Raw genomic sequence first — 27316 nt, forward strand, 5'->3', positions numbered from 1 at the left:
GGTGGATATTTTGTTGATTGTTGCCTCCCGATGGGCTACTCTATTTCTTGTACTTATTTTGAGATGTTTAGCACGTTTTTGGAATGGGTGGTTCGGAGTGAGACGCAGGTGCTGTCGGCGCTGCGCTATGTCGACGATTTTTTTGTTTATCGGTCCTCCAGCTACATATGTGTGTGCAGTGTTGCTGCATAAAAATGGAAAAGGTGGCGATTGACTTTGGTGTACCGCTGGCGCCCGAGAAAACTGAGGGACCTACGACGGTCATCAAGTTTCTGGGGATAATTATTGACTCGGACAGACTGGAATGTCGTTTGCCTGAAGGTAAATTGCTAGAATTGAGAGAGTTGGTGGCTAGTGCGTTACGCAGGAAGAAGATTCAGTTACGGGACTTGCAATCCTTATTGGGACGTTTTTTGCATGTAGTATTAAAATGCCAATGGGGCAGGTTTTTTGTACGTGGTTGGCTAGTGCAACCGCGGGGGTTCATTCTCCCCATCATTTCGTGAGTTTGCCCTGTGAGTTGAAAGCGGATTTGTTGGTGTTGGGGGAGTTTTTGCAAAGCTACAATGGTCGGTCCGTTCTCATGTATAGGCCAGTGTCTAGTGTGGATTTGGAGCTCTTTACGGATGCGTCAGGTGCTTCTCGTTTTGGGGCATATTTCTAGGGGCAATGGCGCGCGGATGTCTGGCCTAGTGCATGGCGTGAATGTGGTTTTGTCCGTAATTTGGCTTTGCTAGAATTGTTCCGATTGTTGTGGCTGCGGAAATCTGGGGTGATTGTCTGAGAGACAGGAGAGTGCCTTTTGTGTGTGATAATTTGGGAGTGATTCAGGCCATCAATGCGCAGACGGCAAATTGCCCTCCAGTTGTGCGATTATTGCGGCATTTGGTTTTGAGGGGGCTGGTGTTGAATTTGTATTTTGTAGCAGTTCATGTTCCACGGGTGCTTAATTCAGTGGCTGATTCCCTCTCTCGTCAACAGTGGGACAGGTTTCGTATTCTAGCGCCGGGGGGGAAAATCATGGCATTGCATGCCCGGAGCATCTTTGGAAGGTGGTATGACGGTGGCGATGTCGTTAATTAGACGGTCAGTTAGTGGGGTTACATGGAAGAGGTACAGTGCGGTTTGGCGGGTTTGGGAAGCCTTGTTGGGGAGTACTCAGGTGAGTATTGAAGCCGTGCTTGCTGTATTTTATAGGTAATTCTTACAGTGAGGGGGTGTCTGCTTCGGGGGTCTCTCTGCATTTGTCTGCATTAGCTTTTTGGTTAAGACTCAGAGGGGAGGAGGACGTGACTAAGTCTTTTTTGGTTAGGCAGGCGATGAAAGGTTTTAGGAGGGGTTCCGTGTCTAGGGATTATAGGAATGCGATATCTTTTGATCTCTCTGAATCTCTTTGTGAGCATTTGCAGTCTGTTTGTGTGTCGGTGTTTGAAGTACAATTGTTTATGCTGGCTTTTTCTTTCTTTCTTCGGGGCGTTCCGGATATCGGAATTGGTGGCGGCAAGTAAGCGGGTATCTGGGGGTTTATTGTTCACGGATGTTGAATTGATGTTGGTTCATGCAGATGGCCTATAGTTGTCAAAATATCAGTTTGTGCAGGTTTTTCGGAAATGTATCCTGTTGTCTTGGTGGATGGGAATGGGATATAGCTCTCACTCGTTTTGAATAGGTAGGTGGGAGTCGGACAGATATAGGATTTATCTCCGGCCTAATTTGCTTTAGGGCGGTTGGGGTGAGTTATGTTGTAGGTGTGGATTGATTTGCTTACCTTACTATTGTTATGTGTTTTGTTCTAGGTGTGGGCCCCTGCTTGGTGTGGATAATGGGGCACTCATACGTGCACTGGGGAGGTGTCCAGGCTGATGTTCGTCCGGCTGGACGCCAGCTGGGCTTGGACCAGTACGAGGTTCAGGTCAGATGGTTGGGTTTGAGGGGCATGCTTTGGTGCAGGCTGTTGCCGGAGCTTCCGTTTTATGCAGGTTTGGATAGGGCACCTGATATTCACCTTGGCGGAAATTATTTAGGAATGAGGTCGTCCAGGGATGTTAAGTTGGAACTTTTGCGTTTGTGGTCCTCATTTCCGGGTCTTATCATCATATGGTCTGACATTGTGGCTCGCAGGGTGTGGAGAGAAACGTGTTCAGTGCAGAGTTTGAAACCGGTTAGGGCAAAGGTTAATAAAGTTGTGGGATAATTTGTGGCTCGCAATGGTGGTGTGGTGGTGCGCCATAGGGAGTTGGAGGGGGCCGAGGTCGGCTTTCTTCGGTCTAATGGGGTCCGTTTAAATGATGTGGGGTTGGACATGTGGACTCTGGGCATTCGAGACGGTTTGGAAAACTCCCTGTGTTTGTGGAGGGACGTTCATGTGTAAGGTGTCACACATGAATGTCATGGCGGTAGGAGAAGGGGTCTTTGAAGGCACGTAATGGAGAACAACATATGACATTGTGGGAAAAGAACTCTGCCATTTAACCCTGGGTAGTATCGTAGGGGCTGGGGAGTGGTTACCTAGCTTGTTTCATACATTCCTGATGGGCAGGGTCCCCAGGAAGAGTAGGTCTTGGAGATGGTTGGTGCCCTCAGGTCAGGTGCAGTACGGCTGTAGGACAATAAGTTCCAGACCTGACAAGGAAAGGATGGAGTTAAAATATAATGCCTGAAGTGCCTCCAAGGATACTTTAACAGGGGAATGTTTGCAGAATAGAGCAGGATGTTAATTTATAGAGTGTTTGTTATATTATTGTTATGCTATTTGATTGCATTTGAGTATTTTTGTGTATAAATGGCTGCTGTGGCCTTTACACCAATTTCAAGTTGTGAGCCCTTATTGGGTTACTGTTGGTGGGAAGTCATAGATAGCAAAGGCATCAAACATACCTTAAGACAAGCGGTCAGGTCACTCATAGGGGAGTTAACCTCCCCCCCCCCCCCCCCCCGCAGATGGCACTCCCCAGTAGATGGCACTTCCCTGTAGATAGCACCACTGTAGCACCCTGTGGGAGCGGAATCCCTCTGGCCGGGGATTCCGATTCAAGAGGAGCCGTTGACGTTACTGTGACATCTCCTCTTAGCTGCCATTACAAAGTAGGTAGTAATAAAGTTAAATAAAAAAAGACCAACACAGAAAAAATATTGCATTGAAATAAAAATCCCCCACAAGACCCTTGTGGGCGTTTTTATTTTCAATAAATTGGTTGTCATCTAAGTAGTCTTCGAATCCGACATAGTCCAATAACCAAGCCTGTAAAAAAAATGCACACAAAAAAACAATAGTAACACTAAGGGTATGTGCACACGTAGTGACCAAAAACGTCTGAAAATCCAGAGCTGTTTTCAAGGGAAAACAGACCCTGCTTTTCAGACGTTTTTTGACCAACTCGCATTTTTCGCTGCGTTTTTCGCGCCGTTTTCGCAGCGTTTTTTACGTCCGTTTTTGGAGCTGTTTCCATTGGAGTCTATGAGAAAACAGCTCCAAAAACGTCCAAAGAAGTGTCCTGCACTTCTTTTGACGAGGCTGTATTTTTACGCGTCGTCGTTTGACAGCTGTCAAACGACGACGCGTAAATAACAGGTCGTCTGCACAGTACGTCGGCAAACCCATTCAAATGAATGGGCAGATGTTTGCCGACGTATTGCAGCCCTATTTTCAGACGTAAAACGAGGCATAATACGCCTCGTTTACGTCTGAAAATAGGTCGTGTGAACCCAGCCTAAGTAAAAAAGCAAAACCATTATCATACTTACCTTCCTGGGTCTTTGACAGTAGACTCTAAGCTGTCATTGGTTAGTTTACATCACATTGGCCCGGGTTACCTATGTTCATTGGCCTACTTTTAAACCCCATTCACATGCAGAAGAAATAAGTCTGCTTCATTTTTATTCGGCTCCGCGAAAAAAATCCTCTAGAATAATGAGCATGTTCATTATACTCGTAGAATAGCAGTGGGTTCGTTGGAGTTGGAGATATCAGGAACTATTCTTATAAATGCTAGGGCTGATTTTAGGTCCCAGTCCGTCCATGTCCACATATATGGTATCACCAAACCAGGGAGAACACTTTTAACAATTTTTTGGGTGTGTGTCTCCAGTGGCACAAGCTGGGCGCGACATATTTGCCACTGAAATGTCATATCTGGGGAAAAACTGCAATTTTTACTTTGCACCATCCGCAGCACAATCATTTATGGAAAAGACCTGTGGGGGGGGGGAATGCTCACTACACCCCTTAATTAATGCCTTGAGGGGTGTAGTTTACAAAATGGCAACACTTCTCAGGAGTTTCTTTTATTATTTCACATCAGAGCCTCTGCAATTGTGAACCAATACTTTGTAAATCGCCAAATTAGGCCTCAATTTCGTATGTTACTCTTTTACTTCTGAGCCCTGTTGATCGTCCAGGCAAAATATTAGGGTCACATGTAGGGTGTTTCTAAAACCGAGAAACACAGCATAATAATTAGAGAGCTGTATTTTCATAGTGGCACAAGCTGGGCACCACATATTGGCATATCTATGGAAAAATTGCTATTTTCACTCTGCAACATCGAGTGTACACTAATTTCTGTAAAACACATGCGAGGTTAACATTCTCAGTACACCCCTAGGTAAATACCTTGTGGGCTGTTGTTTCCAAAATGGGCTCACTTCTGGGGGGTTTCTACTGTTTTGGTGACATAGTGCCAAAAAACCAATCCAGCAAAATCTGCACTCCAATAGCTAAACGGCGCTCCTTCCCTTCTGAGCCCTACTGTGTTCCCAAACAGCAGTTTATGACCACATATGGGGTGTTGCCGTACCATAGAAATTGCTTTACTTATGTTGGGGTGCATTTTCTCCTTTTATTTGTTGAGAAAATGAAACATTTTGAGCTAAAGCTATGTCTTATTGGAAAAAATATATATTTTTATTTTCACTGCCCAATTCTAATAAAATCTATGAAACACCTGTGGAGTCAAAATGCTCACTACACCCCTAAATTAATTACTTCAAGGGGTGTTGTATACGATATGGAATCACTTTTTTGGGAATTTTCACTGTTTTGGTCCCACATTGGGCTTTGCAAAAGCGACATGGTGCCAAGAAACCAATCCAGGAAAATCTGTGCTTCAAAAGCCAAATAGCGCTCCTTCTCTTCTGAGCTCTGCCTTGTGCCCAAACAGAAGTTTATGACCACATATGAGGTATTGCCGTACTCGGGAGAAATTGCTTTACAAATACTGGGGTTCTTTTTTTCCTTTATTTGTTGAGAAAATGAAAAGTTTTGTGCTAAAACTACATCTTTTTGAAAAAATGTAAAATGTTTTATTTTGACTGCCCAATTCTAATTAAAAACTATGAAACACCTGTGGAGTCAATGCTCAGTTCACCCCTAGATTAATTCCTCAATGGGTGTAGTTTCTTAAAATGTGGCATTTTTCTTGAGCTTCCACTGTACTGGTCCTTCAGGGGCTTTGCAAATGCGACATGGTGCCGAGAAACTAATCCAGCAAAATCTGTGCTCCAAAAGCCAAATAGAGCGCCTTCCATTCTAAGCATTGCCGTGTGCCCAAACAGCCGTTTATGACCACATATGGGGTATTTACATACTCTGGCTGGAGAAGTTGTTTTACAAATGTTGGGGGGCTTTTTCCTCTTTATGCCTTGTGGAACTTGATTTTTTTTTCTAGCTAAAACATCTTATTGGAAAAATTTAATTTTTTTTATTTTCACTGCCCAATTCTAATAAAATCTATTAAACCCCTGTGGAGTCAAAATGCTCACTACACCCCTAAATTAATTCCTTTAAGGGGTGTAGTATACTAAATGGAATCACTTTTTTGGGAATTTTCGCTGTTTTGGTCCCACATGGGGCTTTGCAAAAGTGACATGGTGCCAAGATACCAATCCAGGAAAATCTGCGCTCCAAAAGCCAAATAGAGCGCCTTCCATTCTAAGCCCTGCCGTGTGCCCAAACAGCCGTTTATGACCACTTATCGGGTATTTACATACTCTGGCTGGAGAAATTGCTTTACAAATGTTGGGGGGCTTTTGCCTCTTTATTCTTTGTGGAAATAGTTTTTCTTTTTAGCTAAAACGACATCTTACTGGAAAAATTTAAATGTTTTTATTTTCACGTCCAAATTGTAATAAAATCTATGAAACACCTGTGGGGTCAAAATCCTCACAACACCCCTAGATAAATTCCTTGTGGGGTGTAGTTTCCAAAATGGGGTCTTTTTTGGGGGTGTTTCCTTTGTTTTGGCATCACAAGACCTCTTCAAACCTGACATGGTGCCTAAAATATAATCTTATAAAAAGAAGGCCCCAAAATCCACTAGGTGCTCCTTTGCTTCTGAGGCCTGTGTTTCAGTCCATTAGCACACTAGGGCAATGTGTGGGATATTTCTAAAAACTGCAGAATCTGGGCAATGAATGTTGAGTTGCGTTTCTCTCGTAAAACCTTCTGTGTTACAGAAAACAATGAATTAAAAATGAAGTTCTGCAACAAAAAAAATTTTAATTTGTACATTTCACCTCTACTTTAATTCTTGTGAAATGCCTAAAGGGTAAATAAACTTTCTAAATGCTGTTTTGAATACTTTGAGGGGTGCAGTTTTTAAAATGGGGTGATTTATGGGGGATTTCTAATATATAAGGCCCTAAAAGCCACTTCAGAACTGAACTGTGTTGCAGTACAGACCCATCACTCACTTTCCTTTTCCCAGGACACCAGCTCTTCGTGACGATGCCCAGGAACTCTGGAGTATTGGCACGTCCTGTCATCCAGCAGCTGAGGTACACAGCTCTCCTGCACATAAGCGTCCCGTGTCTGGCGGCAGTGCACTCTGAGCACCCTGGTATCAAGTTGTTAGTCACATCCGTTTAGGGGAAAGCTGGGTGACATGTCCACCATTACAGCTACAGCTGTTCCCCCCAGCAGTCTTCTTATTCTGAACAGCAAGTCTGCCGAGTTATACTGTAAGATGTGAGATATTGTGTAACATGGCACTTTTGCCATTCAGGTTTCTGGGAAAGATGGATGACAATACATGCAACAGTTGTAATGGTGGACATATTTGCTATCATCCAGCTTTTCTACAAACACATGACTTAGGCTAAGTTCACATCTCGTTTTTACTGTACATCTGGCGTGCACGTTTTGGCGTGATATAGCAGTGTCAAAATGTGTGCCACGGCGTGCACATTGATTTTTATGCTCAGGACGGATGCCCTAAAGCCTCATGCCCACGACCGTTGTGCCACTCGGCCCGTTTTTGACTGCATCCGAGTGGTACACAATAGTCTTCACGGACCCGTTCACTTTAGCGGGTGAAAAATGGTCCGAGTCTCCGAACGGAGGAAAGATATAACATGTCCTATCTTTCCTCGGATCACTGACGGGACTCGGATGGCACACACGGTCGTGTGCATGATGCGTAATGGTGTAGTTGTGCATGCGTTTTGTGTGCTTACGTTCTTTCCTTATTTTTTTCCATGTACTGAGAAGCGTAGTCTACTACGCTTTTCAGTACCTTTCCAAAACTTATACCACACGTATAAGTTTTTATTTGTATTGAAGTCAATGGCGACATATAGACGACGTATGCAATATTAAACCCTACGTTTGCATAAGTAAAACGCAGGGGCGTAACTAGGAAAGACTGAGCCCCATAGCAAACTTTTGACTGGGTCACCCCCTCCCCTGGGTGACACACAACCCCCCACATGTAGATCGTGCCTTTTTTACAGCCCCCCCCCCCTGTAGATAACGCCATACAGCCCCTTCTGTAGAGATCGCCATGCAGGGTCCCCCCCTGTAGGTAACTCCATGCAGAGACCCCCCTGTAGGTAACACCATACAGAGTCCCCCCCTGTAGGTAACACCATGCAGAGTCCCCCCCCTGTAGGTAACGCCATACAGAGTCCCCCCCCTGTAGGTAACGCCATACAGAGTCCCCCCCTGTAGGTAACGCCATACAGAGTCCCTCCCTGTTGGTAACGCCATGCAGAGTCCCCCCCCCTGTAGGTAACGCCATGCAGAGCACCCCCCCTGTAGGTAACGCCATACAGAGTCCGTCCGTCCCTTTAGGTAACACCATACAGAGTCCGTCCCTCCCTGTAGGTAACGCCATGCAGAGTCCGTCCCCCCCTGTAGGTAACGCCATGCAGAGTCCGTCCCCCCCCCTGTAGGTAACTCCATACAGAGTCCCCCCCCTGTAGGTAACGGCATACAGAGTCCCCCCCCCTTTAGGTAACGCCATACAGAGTCCCCCCCTGTAGGTAACGCCATACAGTGTCCCCCCCTGTAGGTAACGCCATAGAGTCCCCCCCCTGTAGGTAACACCATACAGAGTCCCCCCCTGTAGGTAACGCCATACAGAGCCCCCCCCTGTAGGTAACGCCATGCAGATTCCCCTCCTGTAGGTAACGCCATACAGAGTCCCCCCCTGTAGGTAACGCCATGCAGATTCCCCCCCTGTAGGTAACGCCATGCAGAGTTCCCCCCCTGTAGGTAACGCCATCCAGAATCGTCCCCCCCTGTAGGTAACGCCATGCAGAGTCCCCCCCCCTGTAGGTAGCGCCATGCAGAGTCCCCCCTGTAGGTAACGGCATGCAGAGTCCCCCCCCTGTAGGTAACGGCATGCAGAGTTCCCCCCCTGTAGGTAACGCCATGCAGAGTCCCCCCCCCTGTAGGTAACACCATGCAGAGTCCCCCCCACTGTAGGTAACGCCATGCATCCCCTCTCCACAGGATAGGGGATACATGTGTGATCGCTGGCAGCGATAAGGAGAATGGGGAACTGAAAGTCCCCTGAAGTTCTCCATGACTAATCTCTGACTTCCGGCGTCTGCGCAGCTCAATAAAAATGAAAGGAGCGCTGGTCACGCATGCGCACAAGCGCGACCGGCGCTCCATTCATTTCTACGGAGCTGCCGACACAGACCCCGGAAGTCCGAGGTTTGTGATGGAGAACTTCAGTGGACTTTCAGTCCCCCATTCTCCTTATCGCTGCCAGCGATCACACATATATCCCCTGTCCTGTGGATAGGGGATACATGTTTTTTGTTTAATGGCAGAGCGGGAGATACCTCCCTGCTCTGCCGTAGTGTTCAGTGGCGTCGCGCTGTAGCAGCCATAGTGGCTGCTAGCGGAGCCTCCGGCCATGCCGCGGGCCCCGTAGCGGCTGCTACGGCGGTAGTTACGCCACTGGTAAAACGTATAAGTTTTTGTCACCACATATGGAAAATCTTGACTTTACAAAGTTTGATTTGGCTCAAGAACAAAAAAAGTAAACGTTTTTAGAAGTAAGAACAGACACAAACATATAAACGCGTATACGACGAATACTACAAAAAAACGTAACCCTATGTTACAAATGCATACGTTGTAACTTTAATAACGTATACGTCGTCGAATACCACAAACGTGTGCACAAAACGAGATGTGAACTTAGCCTAAGTAATATCTGAATTGAATTTTTAACAACCTGACAGGAGAGGACAAATCAAGGACTTAGTCATTACAAGAATTATTATATGTCGCATCATCCACACAGACCCTGGTGTAGAAAAAGTGCCTTCATTTTATCTAGTGTGAAATTAATGGCAGTGATGTATGTCGTGACAGATTTACCATGTGATGTATGTCGTGACAGATTTTCCATGTACATGTGTGATCATAAATTTGTTACAACATATGTCAATAAATTAGCCGAGCGTTCACTTAGATTTTGACTAAAATGAAGCCACCTGTGGGTCAATAACTTAACCTGAGGATGTGTACCCATCTATTGTAATTGTGTACTTACGTACATGGGGGGCAACCATTGGGGCAAACACAGGGAGGTTATTGGCCCATGTGGAAAGGAGATATCTGTCTATTTGTAATATGTGGGCGTGTATTATGAGTGTTACATCTGGGCGTGTTTACTTCTTTTACTAGCTGGGCGTTCTGACGAGAAGTATCATCCACTTCTCTTCACAACGCCCAGCTTCTGGCAGTTCACAGACACACAGCGTGTCCTCGAGAGATCACGCTGTGTCGTCACTCACTTCCTGCCCCCGGTCCTGCATCGTATCGGACGAGCGAGGACACATCGGCACCAGAGGCTACAGTTGATTCTGCAGCAGCATCGGCGTTTGCAGGTAAGTCGATGTAGCTACTTACCTGCAAACGCTGATGCTGCTGCAGAATCAACTGTAGCCTCTGGTGCCGATGTGGCCGACACGATGCAGGACCTGAGGCAGGAAGTGAGTGACGTCACAGCGTGATCTCTCGAGAACACGCTGTGTGTCTGCACTGCCAGAAGCTGGGTGTTAACGAACAGAAGTAGATGATGTTGATTTGTCAGCATCATACTCTCGCATTCCTAACGCCCAGCTAATAAAAGAAGTAAACACACCCCGATGTACACACATAATACACGCCCAGTTGTACTTTTACTGTAAACACGCCCAGTTGTACTTTTGCAAGCCTCATTTGCATAAATACAAAAATGGTCATAACTTGGCCAAAAATGCTCGTTTTTTAAAAATAAAAACGTTACTGTAATCTACATTGCAGCGCCTATCTGCTGCAATAGCAGATAGGGGTTGCAAAATCTGGTGACAGAGCCTCTTTAAATAGCCAATTATTTTGGCAATATATGGGTAACCCCTGACTCACGAAGAGTCACCCTCCAGCACTCAGGAGAGGAAAACCCCCCTGTGGAGTAAACCTCTAGGGAAACCATGGCTGGAGGATTGCCCTTCCTCTGGGCTTAGGAGGTTAACGCCAACTAATAATTCATCATAGACAGTGGTAGAACTGTGATCTTGGGTGAATTGGCTTCACATCCAGGTCCGCGTCTTGTGGGGTTGTAAAACTCAAGGTCCTCAGGCGCATTAAATATGGCGCTGCACGTGGTGATATGGTCTTTTATAGAATCTTCATTCATGGGTTTTTTATTACATAAACACCGTTTTCATGGTTCCTACAGGTGTTTAATACTGATACATGCATGTCTCATTCATTATGAAGTCACGCAGAGAATTCTGAAGTATTAACCCTTTAAAGACTGCCTATGTGCCTTACTACAGAGACTGTTATAATGCACTTGTCACCATTCAGACCCCACTCATAAGACGTCTTAATAAAATATATATACGGCGCTATCGGGCAGCGGTTCCCGCAAGCGGCAGTACAATTGCACCTCGGTGATAGTGCGGGCTCAGGAGCTGAAACCGCACCATCACCACCGGGTGGCAGCTGTATGTTACAGCTGACACCCTGATGTAACGTCTAAGACCGGAGCTAGCCTCCGATTCGGCCGATTAACCCCTTAGATGCTGTGTTTAATAGAGATCGCAGCATCTGAAGCGTTTTTAGACACCGGCACCCCAGCAACGTGATCACTTGGTTGCAGGTTTCTGCTATGGCAACTGGAGGCCTCTCAGTCTGCCAGCTGCGGAAGCCTTCTATGCCTCGCTCGGAGACAGAGACTAAAAGGATTCCGGTATGGACGGCTAGATGGAGACGGCTGTGCAGTGGTGTCCACTGTACGTTACAGTTGACACACTGCTGTAACGGCAGGAACTGGCGCTAGCTATGATTCCTGCCATTAACCCCTATATGCAGCAAATGAAAGCGATCGCTGCATCTTAGTGGTTTGTAGCAAATCGGCAGCCCTGCCATATCCCTAGTGGGACTAAAAAAAAAGTGTAAAAAAAGTAAAAATAAAAATGTAAAAAAATAAAAGTTTCAAGTATTAAAATAAAACACAATTGCCATTTTTCCCTTATCAAGCCATTTATTATTGAAAAAAATAAGCAAACCATACATATTTGGTATTGCCTCGTCTGTAACGGCCTAAACTATAAAAAACTTTATTTTTTTATCCCGCTTTGTGAACGCCCTAAAAAAAAACTAAACAACATTGCCAGAATTGCTGTTTTTTGGTCACTTTGCCTTCCAAAAATGTAAATAAAAAGTGATCAAAATTTTGCATGTAGTCAAAAATGGTACCTATCAAAACTATAGATCGTCTCGCAAAAAAAACTAGCCCTCATGCAGTTCCATCGACTAAAAATGTAAACGTTATGGCTCTTACAACATGGCGACAGAAAAAAATACATTCTTTTTACAAAATTTTATCGTGCAAAAAGTTGTAAAACGTAAAAAAGTGCATAACTTTAGTATCACCGGAATTGTACTGACCCGCAGAATAAAGTTAACATGTAATTTATAAAGCGTGGTGAACGCTATATAAAAAAACAACTAGAAAAACTATGCCAGAATTGCTGTTTTTTGGTCACCTTGACACCCAAAAAAAAGGGTAAAAAGTGATCAAAAAGTCACATGTACCCCATAATGGTAACAATAAAAACTACAGCTCGTCCTGCAAAAAAACAGCCCTCATACCACTACGTCTGTGAACAAATTAAAATAAGTTAAGGCTCCAATAAGTCAGGAAATAAAAAATATGCAGTTGTGCAGGCACGAGGGGAACATTTTTTCTGTTTTCAAGCAGTGATTTATCAAGGCCCTAAAATTAGGGAACCAGGAAGGGGAGGACTCAAACATATCTGCTGGAAGCGAGGGTGCCCGTATTATACCAGGACAACACTTTCCAGCAAAATTAGCCAAACTGCAAACGTTCAGAGTGTGGACCAAAAGGGGGATAAGAAAGGACACCATTTATCAGTGCGACACCGGCCTGTGCAGAAAGGATTGCTTCACAGCGTAACACACATCTATGGATTATGTTATTGGTTTTTTCGCCCCATTATTATACCACCTGACTATGCCCCTGATGTACTCTGCCAAACTTACATATGCTCCCACGTTGTAAACTAAAATACCAGTAAAACTCCAAACAAAACTACTACCAAGCAAAATCCACAGTCCAAAAGCCGAATGTTGCTCCCTCCCCTCTGAAACCTACAGCGTGCCCCAACAGCAGTTTACTTCCACATATATGGCATCGCCAAACCAGGTAGAACCCTTTTAACAATTTTTGGGGTGTGTGTCTCCAGTGGCACAGGTTGGGCACGACATATTTGCCGCTGAAATGTCATATCTGGGGAAAAACTGAAATTTTTACATTGCACCATCCGCAGCACAATCATTTATGGAAAAGACCTGTCTAAATAAAAAATGCCTTGAGGGGTGTAGTTTCCAAAATGACATCACTTCTCAGGAGTTTATTTTATTATTTTACATCAGAGCCTCTGCAATTGTGAACCAATACTTTGTAAGTCGCAAAATTAGGCCTCAATTTCGTATGGTACTCTTTTACTCCTGAGCCCTGTCGATCTTCCAGGCAAAAGATTAGGGCCACATGTAGGGTGTTTCTAAAACCGGGAAACACAGCATAATAATTAGAGAGCTATCTTTTCATGGTGGCACAAGCTGGGCACCACATATTGGCATATCTATGGAAAAATTGCCATTTTGACTCACTCACTACACCCCTAGGTGAATACCTTGAGGGGTGTCGTTTCCAAAATGGGGTCACTTCTGGGGGTGTTTCTACTGTTTTGGTCCCACAGGGGCTTTTCAAAGGTGACATAGTTCCCAGAAACCAAACCAGCAAAATATGCACTACAATAGCCAAACGGCGCTCCTTCCCTTCTGAACCCTACTTTGTGCCCAAACAGAAGTTTATGATCACATATGGGGTATTGCCGTACCATAGAAATTGCTTCACAAATGTTTGCGTGCTTTTCTCCTTTTATTTGTTGAGAAAGTGAAACATTTTGAGCTAAAGCCATGTCATATTGGAAAAAATATATATTTTTATTTTCACTGCCCAATTTTAATAAAATCTATGAAACACCTGTGTGGTCAAAATGATCACTACACCCCTAGATAAATTCGTTGTGGGGTGTAGTTTCCAAAATGGGGTATTTTTTGGGGTGTTTCCTTTGTTTAGGTATCACAATACCTCTTCAAAGGTCCTCCTAGGCTTCCTGTCAGTGTGACTGTCACGTGACAATGACAGTTAGAATACATTACACTACATAGGTAGTGTAATTTACTCTAGCAGCTGTCAAAGCTGCAAGTCTAAATGTCCCCTAGTGGAACAAAAAGGGGGCGTGGCTTTGACATGGCGGTGTGAGGACGCATTTTCTTGAAGCTCCGGACTTGACACACAGAAAATCGCCCAAAAGGGCTCATTTACCCGGTGCTTGTGAACGATGATGAAGGGGAGGCATCGCAAGAGCCTCTCGGTCACTCCTGGCACCTCGTCTATCTGCAGGTTCCTTCACTCCAGGCAGGACGGATCATCTCCGCGGTTCTCCTCCATTCCACCCTCAGACTGCAGTCGGACCCTGCCAGCACGTGGGCACTCGCCGACTTCCTGCTCCTCCGGGCCGGCGAGTGTCGACTGCCGTTTCCAGGTCCACACCCCCATCATTGCGACTCCGGAGGTAGGTCAGGGCTCAGATGCCATGCCTGGGTCGGCTCCTCCAGCTCTGGTTGATTACTTTCCCCCCCTCCAGCCCCAGTCAGTGCCAAGACAGGACGCTGACCGCATGGCCTTCCAAGGCAGGGCGGTTCCGGCGCTATTTTCTTTTGCCACCCCGTGGCAATCTCCCTCAGTGGACTGGATGCTGCTCAGTCAGGGGACGCCAGCCATTTTCAGGGGGCCGCTCACTCCATCAGCGGTTTCTTCTCCGGGTCCTTCCCCCACTATGGAATGGACCCCGGCGGAATTGTGTGAAATGGTGCGGGTGTTGCCCACCAAATCTTATCTTTTATTTACACCTCTCCCGGCTGGAAGGGAAGCATGATAAGGCCATTGGTGCTGTCTCACAGGAGGTACGTTCATTGGCCGCACGCGTGGAGACATTGGAGCGCCATAACTCTGTTTACTCCATGCACATCTTGGTACTTTCTCAGACCTTGGACACTCAATCTACCCAAATGCGAGACTTTTCCTTACACTTGGATGGTGTAGAAAACAGGGGGAGACAGAACAATTTGAAACTGAGAGGCATATCGGAATCATTGCCTCCGGAAGGCCTATATGATGCGGTGACACATATCTTTAACAAGCTCCTGGATAGACCACGTGATATGGCCATTGAGATGGACAGGGTGCATAGACTGGCGGGCCCCCGGGCCAGAGATGTTGCACGGAGAGCCTGGGAGAAGGGGGCCAATCTAATAATAGTCTAATAATACCGGCCCGCGGCCGCCCTGTACCCGACCATCACTTCAGATGGTCAGGTACTGAATCGTACTCATAATTTCCCGATACACCTGGTGGCGGTGGGTACAGGGTAATGGACGCTGTCAATCATAGTCAACTACCCTATTGATTTTCCGATCCAAAAAAGCAACAGGAATCTGCATAACCAGAATATAGAGCAGATCACACATGAAGTATATGTGTAGCTCTATAGGTTGATTCCAGGGTGTTAGACCCAAACAGCATCATAATTCAATATGAGACCAAAAGAGAAAATAGATGCTGAGAGACAAGGAAGTAATGAAAATACAAAAATACTTTATTGACATATAATAACACATATAAAAAGAATCCATAAACCCACAGTAAAAACACGGATCCTTGACTGAAGCATTAACCAAACCATATATCTGTATATGAACGGTGAATGAGATACATGTACGTCCCTTGATAAATATGACAAATGTGTGTGAACATCTATGAAAGTAAAGTCTATTTAAGTAAATAGATCAACTATATGCATATGTGAATGCAAAGTACTGCAGACTAGATAGAATCACATCCAATAGTCAACAAGATAATTTTAACAATGCTAAAGTTTGTAGTCATGATACAATGATCGTAACAACACACAAGGCGTTATGAATACAATGGGATCAAACATGCAAGAAAATCCAGTAATAAGGTAAGTGAAATTGCACAAAATAGATAAAGTCTCACATACCCATGGTAAATAAGCAGAGTGAATGCAGCCAAGGTCCACCCCAACGCGCGTTTCGGCGCTAATGCCTTCGTCTGGGGGTGGTGACCACTTTACTTTACTTTACTTTAGTGAATTGCTATTTGTAAACTTGACTATAACGGATTCACATGCGGTAGGTTTTGTTGCAGAAGTTAAGTGTGAATCCACAGTAAAGATTGGCTTCACGATCAAGGTTTGCAAGGTGAAATATGTTAATTTAAGTAAATTCCATAGCAAATTGTGTACAGCCAAATCTGGGCATTGAAGTGAAAGTGCTACTGTCTTTTTTTGAGCCAGCAGCATTCAGATTTGAGAAGTGTAGATTTTTTTTTTTAATTTGATAAATATGCAGTTTAAATTGTTTCGAATTTTTTCATATATTTGAGATTACATCAACTGTATAAGGTGCTTCAAGTACCTTTTTGCTGTTGCGTATAAGAAAGCCCTTCTCTCATTGTATAGATCCATCAGGTGAATGTAACCCTGATCTCCGGCTTCGTGGTCACCAAAAGGAAGGATATGGATTGTCCTGGAATCCTAATCTTAGTGGAAACCTACTTAGTGCATCTGATGACCATGTAAGTCGTTTTCGTTTGTTTTGTTTTCCTTGTTTTAAAATCGTAATGCTTTATACTGAGCCCCCACTAAAATATTGTAAGGTGTTCACAAGCAGGGCAGTCTATCTTTACTTTATTATAGCAGATTTTTTTTCTAGAATTGTTTTTAGATTCTTTCGTTTTATAGGTACATTTATGTCACTGCAGAATTAATTGACCTGATTAATACATGTTTTTTTTAACCTTGCAGACAATTTGCTTGTGGGGTATCAGTGCAGTGCCCAAAGAGGGCAAGGTGGTTGATGCCAAGACCAGTTTTACAGGACATACTGCCGTGGTGGAAGATGTTTCCTGGCACTTACTACATGAATCCCTATTTGGATCTGTAGCGGATGACCAGAAACTCATGATGTACGTGTTGTACTCGTCTGGTAAAATGTGTGACTTGAATGAGTGTATAAATGTCATTAAGAAAAAAAATCCATATTCTCTCCATCTTGCTCCTACCTGTGTTCTGTATTTTATTTGGATATTTATTTTTTTGGAGACGGTGTGCAGAGGAGATTTAAACCTTTAAAAAGTCTACATTGTGCTGTTCAGTGGGGAATTTGCTATTTTTCCCTAACATGTTACAAAGTTTTCTATACACTCCTCAACGTTGAAATTGCAACACCAAGAAGGGAAAGCTATAAGGTTGTGCAAATCAAGGAAGCAGCAGGTGTCGCTAAGATCTGCAAGTGATCACATTTTCAAGCACCGAGCTCCAATCTGTGGCATGTGGGACGAGCATAAAAGCCAGACTGAAAGCAAAGTTTTTTTTAACCACATGATACCTCAAAAATCAGATCAAGTGGTGTGGGATGATTGTGCGATGCCTCCTCTTCGTCGTTGTAAGAGTTATCGTCACTTGTCGCAAACTGACAGGGACAGAATCTTTGAACTGAGAGGCCTTGGTTTATTACTATCGCTACGAGCCTAGGCAGAGAATCCACTGCTCAACATTGTGTGTCCCGTAGGCTGGGGGAACAACGAACTGGAATGACAGCAAGACTAGTCTGATTGGAAGAATGGCGCGTAGTGATCCATTCTGTACTGCAAGTGAAATTGAACGTCACATCCGAAGCTTAGGGCGGCAACCAGTGTCGACACAAATATCAGAAGGCGTTTGCATGACATTGGGCTACGAGCCAGACGTCCAGCTACAGGTGTTCCATTGACCACACGCAACCACTCTCAAAGGCTATCAAGACCAGTTAATGTACCCAAAAATTATGTAATTAAAAACTATTTTGTCATGCAAACAAGCCCTCATACAGTTATGTTGACTGTAAAACACAAGCAGCTTTTTGCAACTCCGTGCCATTCAAGTGCATGGGACTGAGCTGCAGTACCAGCCACAGCCACTATCTGTGCCTGTTGAGCAATGAAGAGGACGAAGCACCACGGCCACTTCAGTCAGCTGATCGTGGGGGATTTTAATCCGCCCCCTACCGATCTGATTACCTATCCTAAGGATAAGTCATCAAAATTCTAGGAAAACGCCCTTTTAAGCAAATTTCTGCCCAGTTTTACATGTGAGTCTAGCCACTGATGTGGACTTCAGGCTAATGCATTTGCTTTTAGTCACAAGATCAGTAGCGATCACTGGTTTATGAGGCTTTGATAATAATGAGTCAGGAATGAAGTGGCGGTAATTGTCAAACAGTGGAGAATGGTTTGGTGAACAAGGTAAGGTAAAATGTGGCCGCAGGGCTGCCCCGACCGATGTTCTAATGACCCAAACTAACTGCGTCATAGGGATATCTAAGGCTGGTTTCAGACTACTATAATGTAGTTGTATGTTAACATTTGTATTCCGACCTAGAGATGGAGAAGCTAGATATCTGTTTTATGGTTACCGACCAGGTCCCAAGGTTTATGGAATTTGAAATCTTCATTGTGTTTATCCTTTTGCCTCACTGTTCCTGTTCTCTCTGTTGTAGATGGGACACTCGATCAAACAACACATCAAAACCAAGTCATTCTGTGGACGCTCACACAGCTGAGGTCAACTGCTTGTCATTTAACCCCTATAGTGAGTTCATCTTAGCTACTGGGTCTGCAGACAAGGTAATACAATCATTCTCTTAGGCCTTTCTCAAACATTTACATTTTGGTGCAGTTTTTGCTGGAGTGGATGCTAAACAGAAGAAACGTATAAAGGAAAAACTTTCCATTTTTTTTTAGTCAAGTTTTGTTTTTAGCTGAATATAAAGCCCATAAAGACTACAATGTGAGCACCACTTTAGGGCTTGTCCACACGTAACGGAATTGCTACGTATTTTCCATCTGGAAATGCGGGTGGAAAATACGCAGCAAAGTGGTTGTGAATGCTCAAATGTCATCCACACGCTGCATAAAATTTCAGTCTTGAAATTCACCTGCGCTGCATATTCTTCTTTCCGCAGCATGTCCATTGCTGCTGTGGAAAGTGGACTGAATTGCTGCGTTTTTCAGAGGAGATATCAACATTACACAGGCTTGAAAAAAAAAACGTAGCAATATAAATGCATGAAAGGGTGTGGTTTTTCCGCAGCAGGTTGTCTGCTGGTTTTCACGGAGATGCTTCAGAACTTTTCTGAAGCAATTTCGTTACATGTACAAGCCCTTAGGCTCCATTCACACAAGCATATCCGATTGGCATGCATTATTCACGCACTCGCAAATTGAATTGATGTGCAAATCACGCATCGCACACGGATGTGCATGCGTAACGCACCAATATAGGACATGCAGTGAGTTTCACTCAACGGACTCTCGCTGCATGAAAACCCCTGCATGTGTGAACGGCCCCATTGAAACCATTAGATCCATGTGCTGCACGTGATTTCCATGCGCAGCACACGGACGTTATTCACGTTCGTCTGAATGAGCCCTTAGGCTTTATTCAGACAAACTGGAAATACGTGCGTGCAACGCGCATGATTTGCACGCGCGTTGCACGGACCTATATGTGTCTATGGGGCCGTGCAGACATGTCCGTGATTTTTGCTCAGCGTGAGTCCGCTGAAAAAAAGTCACGACATGTCCGTTCTTTGGGCGTTTTGCACGCATCACGCACCCATTGAAGTCAACGGGTGCGTGAAAACCACGCATGCCGCACGGAAGCACTTCCGTGCGAACTGCGTGATTCGCGCAAGAGCTGTCAAAAGGATGAATGTAAACAGAAAAACACCACGTGCTTTTCTGTTTACAAACATCCAAACGGAGTGTCTTTGAGATGAGCGAACCCGGACAACCGAACCGAACTTCACCGGGTTCGGCCGAACTCGTTTTGGCCGAACCCGGCAAAAAAATTTCCGGTACGCGACGTCAGGAGATAGTCACTGTTCAGGGTGCTGAAAGAGTTCAACTGTTTCAGCACCCTGGACAGTGACTTCCGATCCCAATATACATGAACGTGTAAAAAAAAAGAAGTTCCTACTTACCGAGAACTCCCGGCTTCTTCCTCCAGTCTGACCTCCCGGGATGACAATTCAGTCCAAGTGACAGCTGCAGCCAATCACAGGCCAAGCACAGGCTGCAGCGGTCACATGGACTGCGGCGTCATCCAGGGAGGTGGGGCCAGATGTCAAGAGAGGCGCGTCACCAAGGGCGCGTCACCAAGGACGCGTCACCAAGGCAACGGCCGGGAAGTTCTCAGTAAGTACGAACTTCTTTTTTTTTTTAACAGGTTTCTCGATATTGTGATCGGAATTCACTGTCGAGGGTGCTGAAAGAGTTACTGCCGATCAGTTAACTCTTTCAGCACCCTGGACAGTGACTGACGTCGGCTAGAATCATCTCTATGATGGCGGCTGCGCGAAAATCACGCAGCCGCGCATCATACACGGATGATACACGGAGCTGGCAAGTGATTTTTGCGCGCGCAAAAACGCCACGTTCGTGTGAATCCAGCCTTAGAGGGAGTTTTAATCACTGAATTTGCAGTGCTCCATAGATTATGCTTTTCTAGAACAGAGTTAACAGAAAACAATGTATTTGAACAATGTTTCTGGTTAAGCATGTATAGATATTTACATGCAAATGGCGCAGGAAATTGCACACCGCATAGTTTTTGTCAATCTAAAATGTATGTAATGCGTTAATCTGCAATATTTCAGTTGACTAATTTTGATTTGTTTTTATAGTTTTGGTATTGCTTAGTGTGTTTTTTTGTAACAACTTTTGGAGTGAATTGATTTGCTACCTATTAACACATTTTTGCTCTATCAATAGACTGTTGCATTGTGGGATTTGCGTAATCTGAAACTGAAGTTACATTCTTTTGAGTCCCATAAAGATGAAATTTTCCAGGTATAGATCAGTAATTCTTAGTGAATTCTGTTTAAACTGGCATCAGCAAGATGTGATGGATGCCAAATTCTAGTATATACGGGATAACTTTATTGCATCGTCTTAATTTACCTGCAGGTACAGTGGTCCCCACACAATGAAACTATATTGGCATCTAGTGGTACTGATCGGAGGTTGAATGTCTGGGATTTAAGGTACGACGCAGTGCTTCAACACCTGTTTACTGACCGTCATTAGTTTAGAATGTTTTCATGCGACTTGTATACAGGGAATATTGAATTGTAGGTTTTGTAATGAATTTAAACTAATAGATTAGGGATTTGCACAATTGATGTCTATTTTACATGCTGATGCGTTTCGATAGGAGTGTGGATGTGTGGAATTAAAATGTTGCATTGTTGCCCTGCATGTGTCAAGACTTTCTAGATATCTGTAGCCTGTGACTAGGTCGACAACATACACACTGTTGTACTGATATGGAAGGGGATTTTAATTCTTCATGCTTCACTATAGGCGGTATTGCCAACCTTTTCTTTAAAGGGATCAATTTGATTGATAGGTCTCTTTCAAGGTTACTGTATACTGCCAAAGAAGAGTTCTATGTACATATAATAGTGTAGGGTTTTGTTTTTTTGTGTAGTGCCAGAATTTGATCAGTGACATTTTCAGACTGATTTTTGCTCAGAACACCGTTCTCTTAAATGACCGCCGGTTCAAGGTTAAATAGCTCTGAAAACTTTGGTGCCGCAGCCAATTTTATTATTTTCTTGCCTTCTCCAAGCCCCCCCGCCTCGCTTTCCAAAGTCCATACGTTTTTCTATAGATGTCGCTATGAGGACTTTTTATTTATTTATTTTCTCTTCTGTTTGCATGAGTAGTTGTCGTTTTTGATGTCACTATTTAATGTACTACGGGGGAAAAAAAGTACTTTAGGTTGAAATGGGGGGAAAAAAACCTCCCACCAGATTTCTGGGTTTAGTTTTTACAACATTCAATGTGCTGTAAAAAATACATTTCTATTTTTTTGTATATTAAAAACCACTTGAATTTTGTGTCACTAGGGGATTTGAACAAACGATTCTTTGGTCGCTGGTATATTACACTCCAGTACTTGTATATTGCAGTGTATTTTACGGTTACCCGGCCCTCCTTTTAAGCTCCGGCAGGGCTTAATAGGAACAGACAGCACATCTGGGGGCCTTTATTAGGCCCCCAGGCTGCCATGACAACCATCGGAACCCCACATCACAGCCAATAGGCTATCAGAGGGGTCTGTTCCACTCTTTCTAACGGCACAGATGCTGCGATCACTTGACTGTTGCGGTTGGGTGTTGGCTGCTACATACAGTTCACACAGAGTATGGAGTGGGCTTTGCCATTGAGCCTCCTCAATACTACCCCAAACACACCCCCTATCACATGTCGTCAAGGGGTTAATATTTTTTTCATCCAGAGGATGCTGAAGACGGCCCCCCTGAGTTGCTGGTAAGTAGCTATGTCGATATTTGATATCCGTAAGCCTGATATGTGTTAAAGGGGTTTTCCCACGAGAGGCATATCCTGTGGATGTGTCATAAATGTCAGATGCGGGTCCCACCTATCTCCAGAACGGGGCCTCCTAAACCCCGTTCAGCCGCTGTGTTTTGCGGCTGGATGATGTGTTTTCCGACCATGAAAAAGTTATATGGTCGTGAGTTACGCCGTTTACGTAACTCGCTGAGCTACGCTGTTTCCGTAACTCCAATAGTAGTGAATGGCAGTTACAGAAGTAGCATGCAAGCTACGTTGTTTCTGTAACTACCATTAAGCTCTATGAGGCTTGCGTAAACAGCGTAGCTCCGAGTTACGCTGTTTACGTAACTCATGACCATATAACTTTTTTTCATGGTCGGAAAGCACCTCAATCAGCCGCAACACACAGCGGCTGAATGGGGTTTAGGGGGCCCTGTTCTGGAAATAGGTGTGGGTCCCAAAGCTGGGGACCTGCATCTATCTGACATTTATGACATCCTGCGGATGTGTCATAAATGTCTCTCGTGGGAAATCTCCTTTTAAGTCTTTTTTTTATTTTATTTTTTCCATTCATTCATTTTCTTTGTTTTCCTCAGTTTATTCATGGAGGTCACACTGCAAAGATTTCAGACTTTTCATGGAATCCTAATGAGCCTTGGGTTATATGTTCAGTATCTGAAGACAATATTATGCAAGTTTGGCAAATGGTGAGTTTTGATAAAGTAGCCAATTGTTTTTAATATTATACACCACTAAATTTGCATGTAGTAAAGTAGTTTTTCTGTTTGTTCTTTTTAATTTTTATACTTTAGATATTTGCATGTGTTTAGCTTCCGTAAGCCCCAGCATTTAGCTAGTGTCCTTGGGGATGTCACAGCAGGCCATACACTTCCCCCTGCAGCAGGTTCTGCAGTTTAAACGTATCATTTAGATGCTGGTCATACGCTCTGGCTCATAGAGGGTGGCAAGCGGGGGACATGCTGGCGTCATATGCCCTAATAAGGCATGTTAAGAGGGGTTCCCCTTGAGGGAATAAAATAATGGTATTGAGGCATTCTCCTAATCCTTAGATTATATTGTAAAATTGTCGGATGATAGTGGTCATTCCTAATTCCTCTATTATCCTGCAAATTTAGCTTGGTCAAATGTGAATGTTTATGAAATTGGGAAAGGCATACGTTTCTAGCAGACTGCTGGATCTGATCGTGTTTTAACCTGTCCAAATCTTTTGTTAACCGTGACTGCAGATTTTTTGACAGACATTAGATTGTTGGCGGATAAACTCAAAATTGGTGCCATCCACTGGCAAAAATCAAATGTCTTTGACATCTGACATTCGCTTTAGAACCAAAGATTGAGTTGGAAACCCATCTAGCTACGGAGAACAAAAACTTGAAATTGTTGAATTATTCCTCTGTTATTCCTCGTACAAATGTATGAAAAAAAATTGACAACTGGGTGTAAACTATGTAGGGACACCCCTTTGACAAGGGGACTGATAATCCCAGTTGTCAATTTATTCATACATTTCTAGGAGGAATAACAGAAGAAAGGTACAACCCAGAGTTTTAAGAAAAAGATGCTCCAGAATTATAGGGAATACAAGTGATTATGGATGTCACGATACCAGAATTTGGACTTCGATACCGATACTTTGTGTAGTATTGCGATTTCTATAGCAAAACGATACTTTGCCACCAGTAATAAAAAAAATAAAAAAAAAGTTCTTTCATTTTCTGATGTGAGGCACGAGGTGTGATGATGAATTTAACCTCCATGTGCCTTACGTTAATAGTAATTAACCCCATCATGTTTCTCCGTCATAATGGGTTAATGTGTAAGTTACATGATGGGGTTAATTACTATTAATGTGAGGCACATGGAGGTTAAATTCATTATCCCACCACGCGCCTCACAATAAGTGAAAAAGGCGTTTTTATTTTATTTACGGCTTACACATCCTAAAAGATGCAAAAAAATAGTTGTGCAGGTTATTACGGCCGCGCCAATTCCGAATGTATATTTTATGTATTGGGACTTATTTTAATGTTTATTTAAAAAAAAAAAAGTGTATTTTTATTTTATTTAATATTACTTTAAGTTTTTACTTTCATTTTTAAACTAATGTACTGGCATATATCTATATTACAGTACATTAGCCTGTGTACGGATAGTACACAGGCAGTTGTTAGGATATACCTAAGTATGCCCTAACAGGAAATATGGTAACACAGCCCTGGGGTTCTTTATCGGACCCTTGGCTGTCTGCCCATATATGGTATGTCCCTCGATCGCGTCACAGGAATTACCTGTGATGCGATCCAAAGGGGCATCCCCCTTTCTCATTTACCTCTCAATGCTGCAGTCAGCTATGATCGCAGCATTCAGGAGAATAGCGGCAGAGATGAGGTTTCCCTGATCTCCGCCGTTATAGAGCAGGGCTGCGGTTGTGTGATACAGTCATTGTCCTGACTGTGCGCGGTCGGTCAGCATGAGGTGATGCGGCCGGCGCTGCACCAATGAGCGGCGACGCAGGCATTGAGGACAGAACATGGGGGTGTTTTGCAGCGCGCCTGCCATGTTCTGTCGTCCGTGCCGCCGCTCATTAGTGCAGCGCCGCCCGCATCGCATGATCCTGACTGTGCGCACTTGTCATTACTCGGGAGCGGGGCAATGGCTGTATTACACAGCCGCAGCCCCGCTCTCATACATTCATGTATTACTATACTAAGCTGTGCGCCCGCACAGCTAAGTATCGACATACATGAAATAATGGTATCGGACCGTTTGGGGATGCACCGTATCGAAACCGTACCGAAGTTTCGATGCGTCGTGCATCCCTACAAGTGATTACTAAAACAGACATGTCAGGAGAGGTAACGTGCGTGCGTGCGTGCGTGCGTGTGTGTATGTGTAAAATATCTGCAATAAAACTGAATTACCTTAAACAGTTGGTAAGCGCTTTGGTTTGTTTCCACAGGCAGAGAATATCTACAATGATGAAGACACAGAGGGTGGTGTAGATCCAGAGGGACAGGGCTCCTAGTTGTAATTCTAATATATATATACTTTGGTTTTTTTATTTCCCTGCTGCGATCTAGTGGCATCTCACTCCCAGATGTCTCTTTATCCAGCACTTGGATATTGACCTTCCTGTTCTGCAAGCAATCGCTCCTCTCATTCATTCCAACTTGCTTTTATTCATCTTAGTCAGAAAAATCCTTTCAGTTTTATATATAAATATTTTATACAAAAATGCCATTTTTAACTGGTCAGTGCAAAGACGGTTTTGTTTATTTTTGTTTTTAACATAGCAAGGAGAGGAGTAAGACTTGTCAGATACTGTGCCTTCAGGTGCCTCTCCTATGACTGGACAGACAAGACAGGCAGCTTCGTGCAAACATTGCTCATATTTTTCCACTGGAAAAGTGAACTTCTCTCCTGTTACTATCTAGGACCAGCTCCTTAAGTCATCCCCCTGTATATGAATTTTTTGATTGAAGTATATATTGTACTTTAGACTTGTCATCCACTATTTAGTTGTGTTTAATTTTATGGGGGCACAATAATATCCTTTATATTTGTGTGGATTTTCCTGTCTGTACCGTATGTCTCCTTTGTACAAGCAGCTCATGTGAAATAGATTTAAATTGTTTTTCTACACGATTTTCTTTTGTGTAGGTGTGTGAATGGGTGTCACGGACACTGGGTTTGTGGACCCACTAGGCCGCTCCGCCGTAGTGGGGAGGCAGCTGACCAGGTCACAGTCTATGTGAAAGTAAGATGGCAGACAGTAATGCTTAGGTACCTGAAATAGTCCGGGCGGTGGCTGTGGCTTCAGCACGGATGGAGGCAGGTGTGGAAAGTGGCGCCAGACGTGGCGGGCAGTATCCGATGAGCAGATGGCACTTGACGTGGCAGAAGACACTTGACGTGGCAGTTGGCACTTGACGTGGCAGATGGCACTTGGCGTGGCAGATGGCACTTGGCGTGGCAGATTACACTTGATGTGGCAGATGGCACTTGACGTGGCAGATGGTACTTGGCGTGGCAGATGGCACTTGACGTGGCAGATGACACTTGACGTGGCAGATGACACTTGACTTGGCAGATGGCACTTGAACACGGTTAGGCACGGGAACAATGCGGAATACAGGAACGGCAACAGGGCACAGGTAACAGCTGGAACGGGAGACACTAAGGGACCATTTGCGAGACAGACTGGGAAAGACTAACAACGCTCAGGCAAGGATCAGAAGGGCTGGGGCATTCTTATAGGGCAGGAAATCATGTGGGTTAATGAACATTGTTTTCATGTGCGCGCGCTGGCCCTTTAAGAGCGGGCGCGAGCGTGCGCGCGCACCCTACGGGACCCGGACGGAGCGGAAGTGAGCGCTGGCATCTCCTAGGAGGGAGACGGAGGCCAGCGCTCACAGATCCATGGCTGCGGGCGTCGGGAGGTGAGTGAACCCGATGGGCCGCGGCCATGGGCGCTACAGTATCCCCCCTCTTACGCCCCCTCTTCTTGGGACCAGAGTGAGAGAGGAACTTTTTAATAAGAGTAGGGGCGCTGAGGTTCTCTTCTGGCTCCCAGGACCTCTCCTCAGGACCAAACCCTCTCCAGTCCACCAGATAGAAAGTCCCTCCTCCAACCCTCTTGCGGTCCAGGATCTCCTTTACCTCGAATACATCAGAAGGACCGCTGGAAGCAACTGTGGAACTAGAGGTCTTGCTGTAGCGGTTCAGGACTACTGGTTTCAGGAGGGACACATGGAAGGAGTTAGGGATTCTGAGGGTAGGGGGCAGCCGCAGCTTATAGGAAACAGGGTTAATTTGTTGCAGGATCTCGAAGGGACCAAGGAACCTGGGAGCAAACTTGTATGAAAGCACCCTCAAGCGAATGTTTCGAGAGTACAGCCAGACTTTAGTCCCAGGAAGATACTGAGGCGGCTCTCTTCTTTTGGTATCTGCCTTACGCTTCATGCGATCTACCGCCTGCAAAATAGAGGACCGGG

At 44.5% G+C, this 27316-nt stretch overlaps 1 protein-coding gene across 1 annotated transcript; it reads left to right on the top strand.

The window, feature by feature from the left end:
* Nucleotides 1-194: 194 nt before the first annotated feature.
* LOC142699079 (uncharacterized) lies at nt 195-25997 on the top strand. Its single transcript, XM_075847987.1, has 11 exons — nt 195-321; nt 1797-1912; nt 2122-2161; nt 6705-6836; nt 16303-16475; nt 16705-16865; nt 18437-18563; nt 20712-20789; nt 20907-20983; nt 22898-23008; nt 25282-25997. Exons 1-11 carry the CDS (start codon nt 195-197, stop codon nt 25322-25324), a joined length of 1185 nt encoding a protein of 394 aa, XP_075704102.1. The 3' UTR covers nt 25325-25997.
* The last annotated feature ends 1319 nt before the right edge of the window (nt 25998-27316 follow it).

The sequence above is a fragment of the Rhinoderma darwinii genome, unplaced genomic scaffold, assembly GCF_050947455.1.
Source record: "Rhinoderma darwinii isolate aRhiDar2 unplaced genomic scaffold, aRhiDar2.hap1 Scaffold_126, whole genome shotgun sequence".
Taxonomy (NCBI): domain Eukaryota; kingdom Metazoa; phylum Chordata; class Amphibia; order Anura; family Rhinodermatidae; genus Rhinoderma; species Rhinoderma darwinii.

Coding starts and splice junctions, on each gene's coding strand:
- LOC142699079 (XM_075847987.1), top strand. CDS start 195: ATGGAAAAGGTGGCGATTGACTTTGGTGTACCGCTGGCGCCCGAGAAA. Junction 2,162..6,704: donor CAGTGCAGAGTTTGAAACCG/GTTAGGGCAAAG, acceptor TCCTTTTCCCAG/GACACCAGCTCTTCGTGACG. Junction 23,009..25,281: donor TTATGCAAGTTTGGCAAATG/GTGAGTTTTGAT, acceptor TTGTTTCCACAG/GCAGAGAATATCTACAATGA.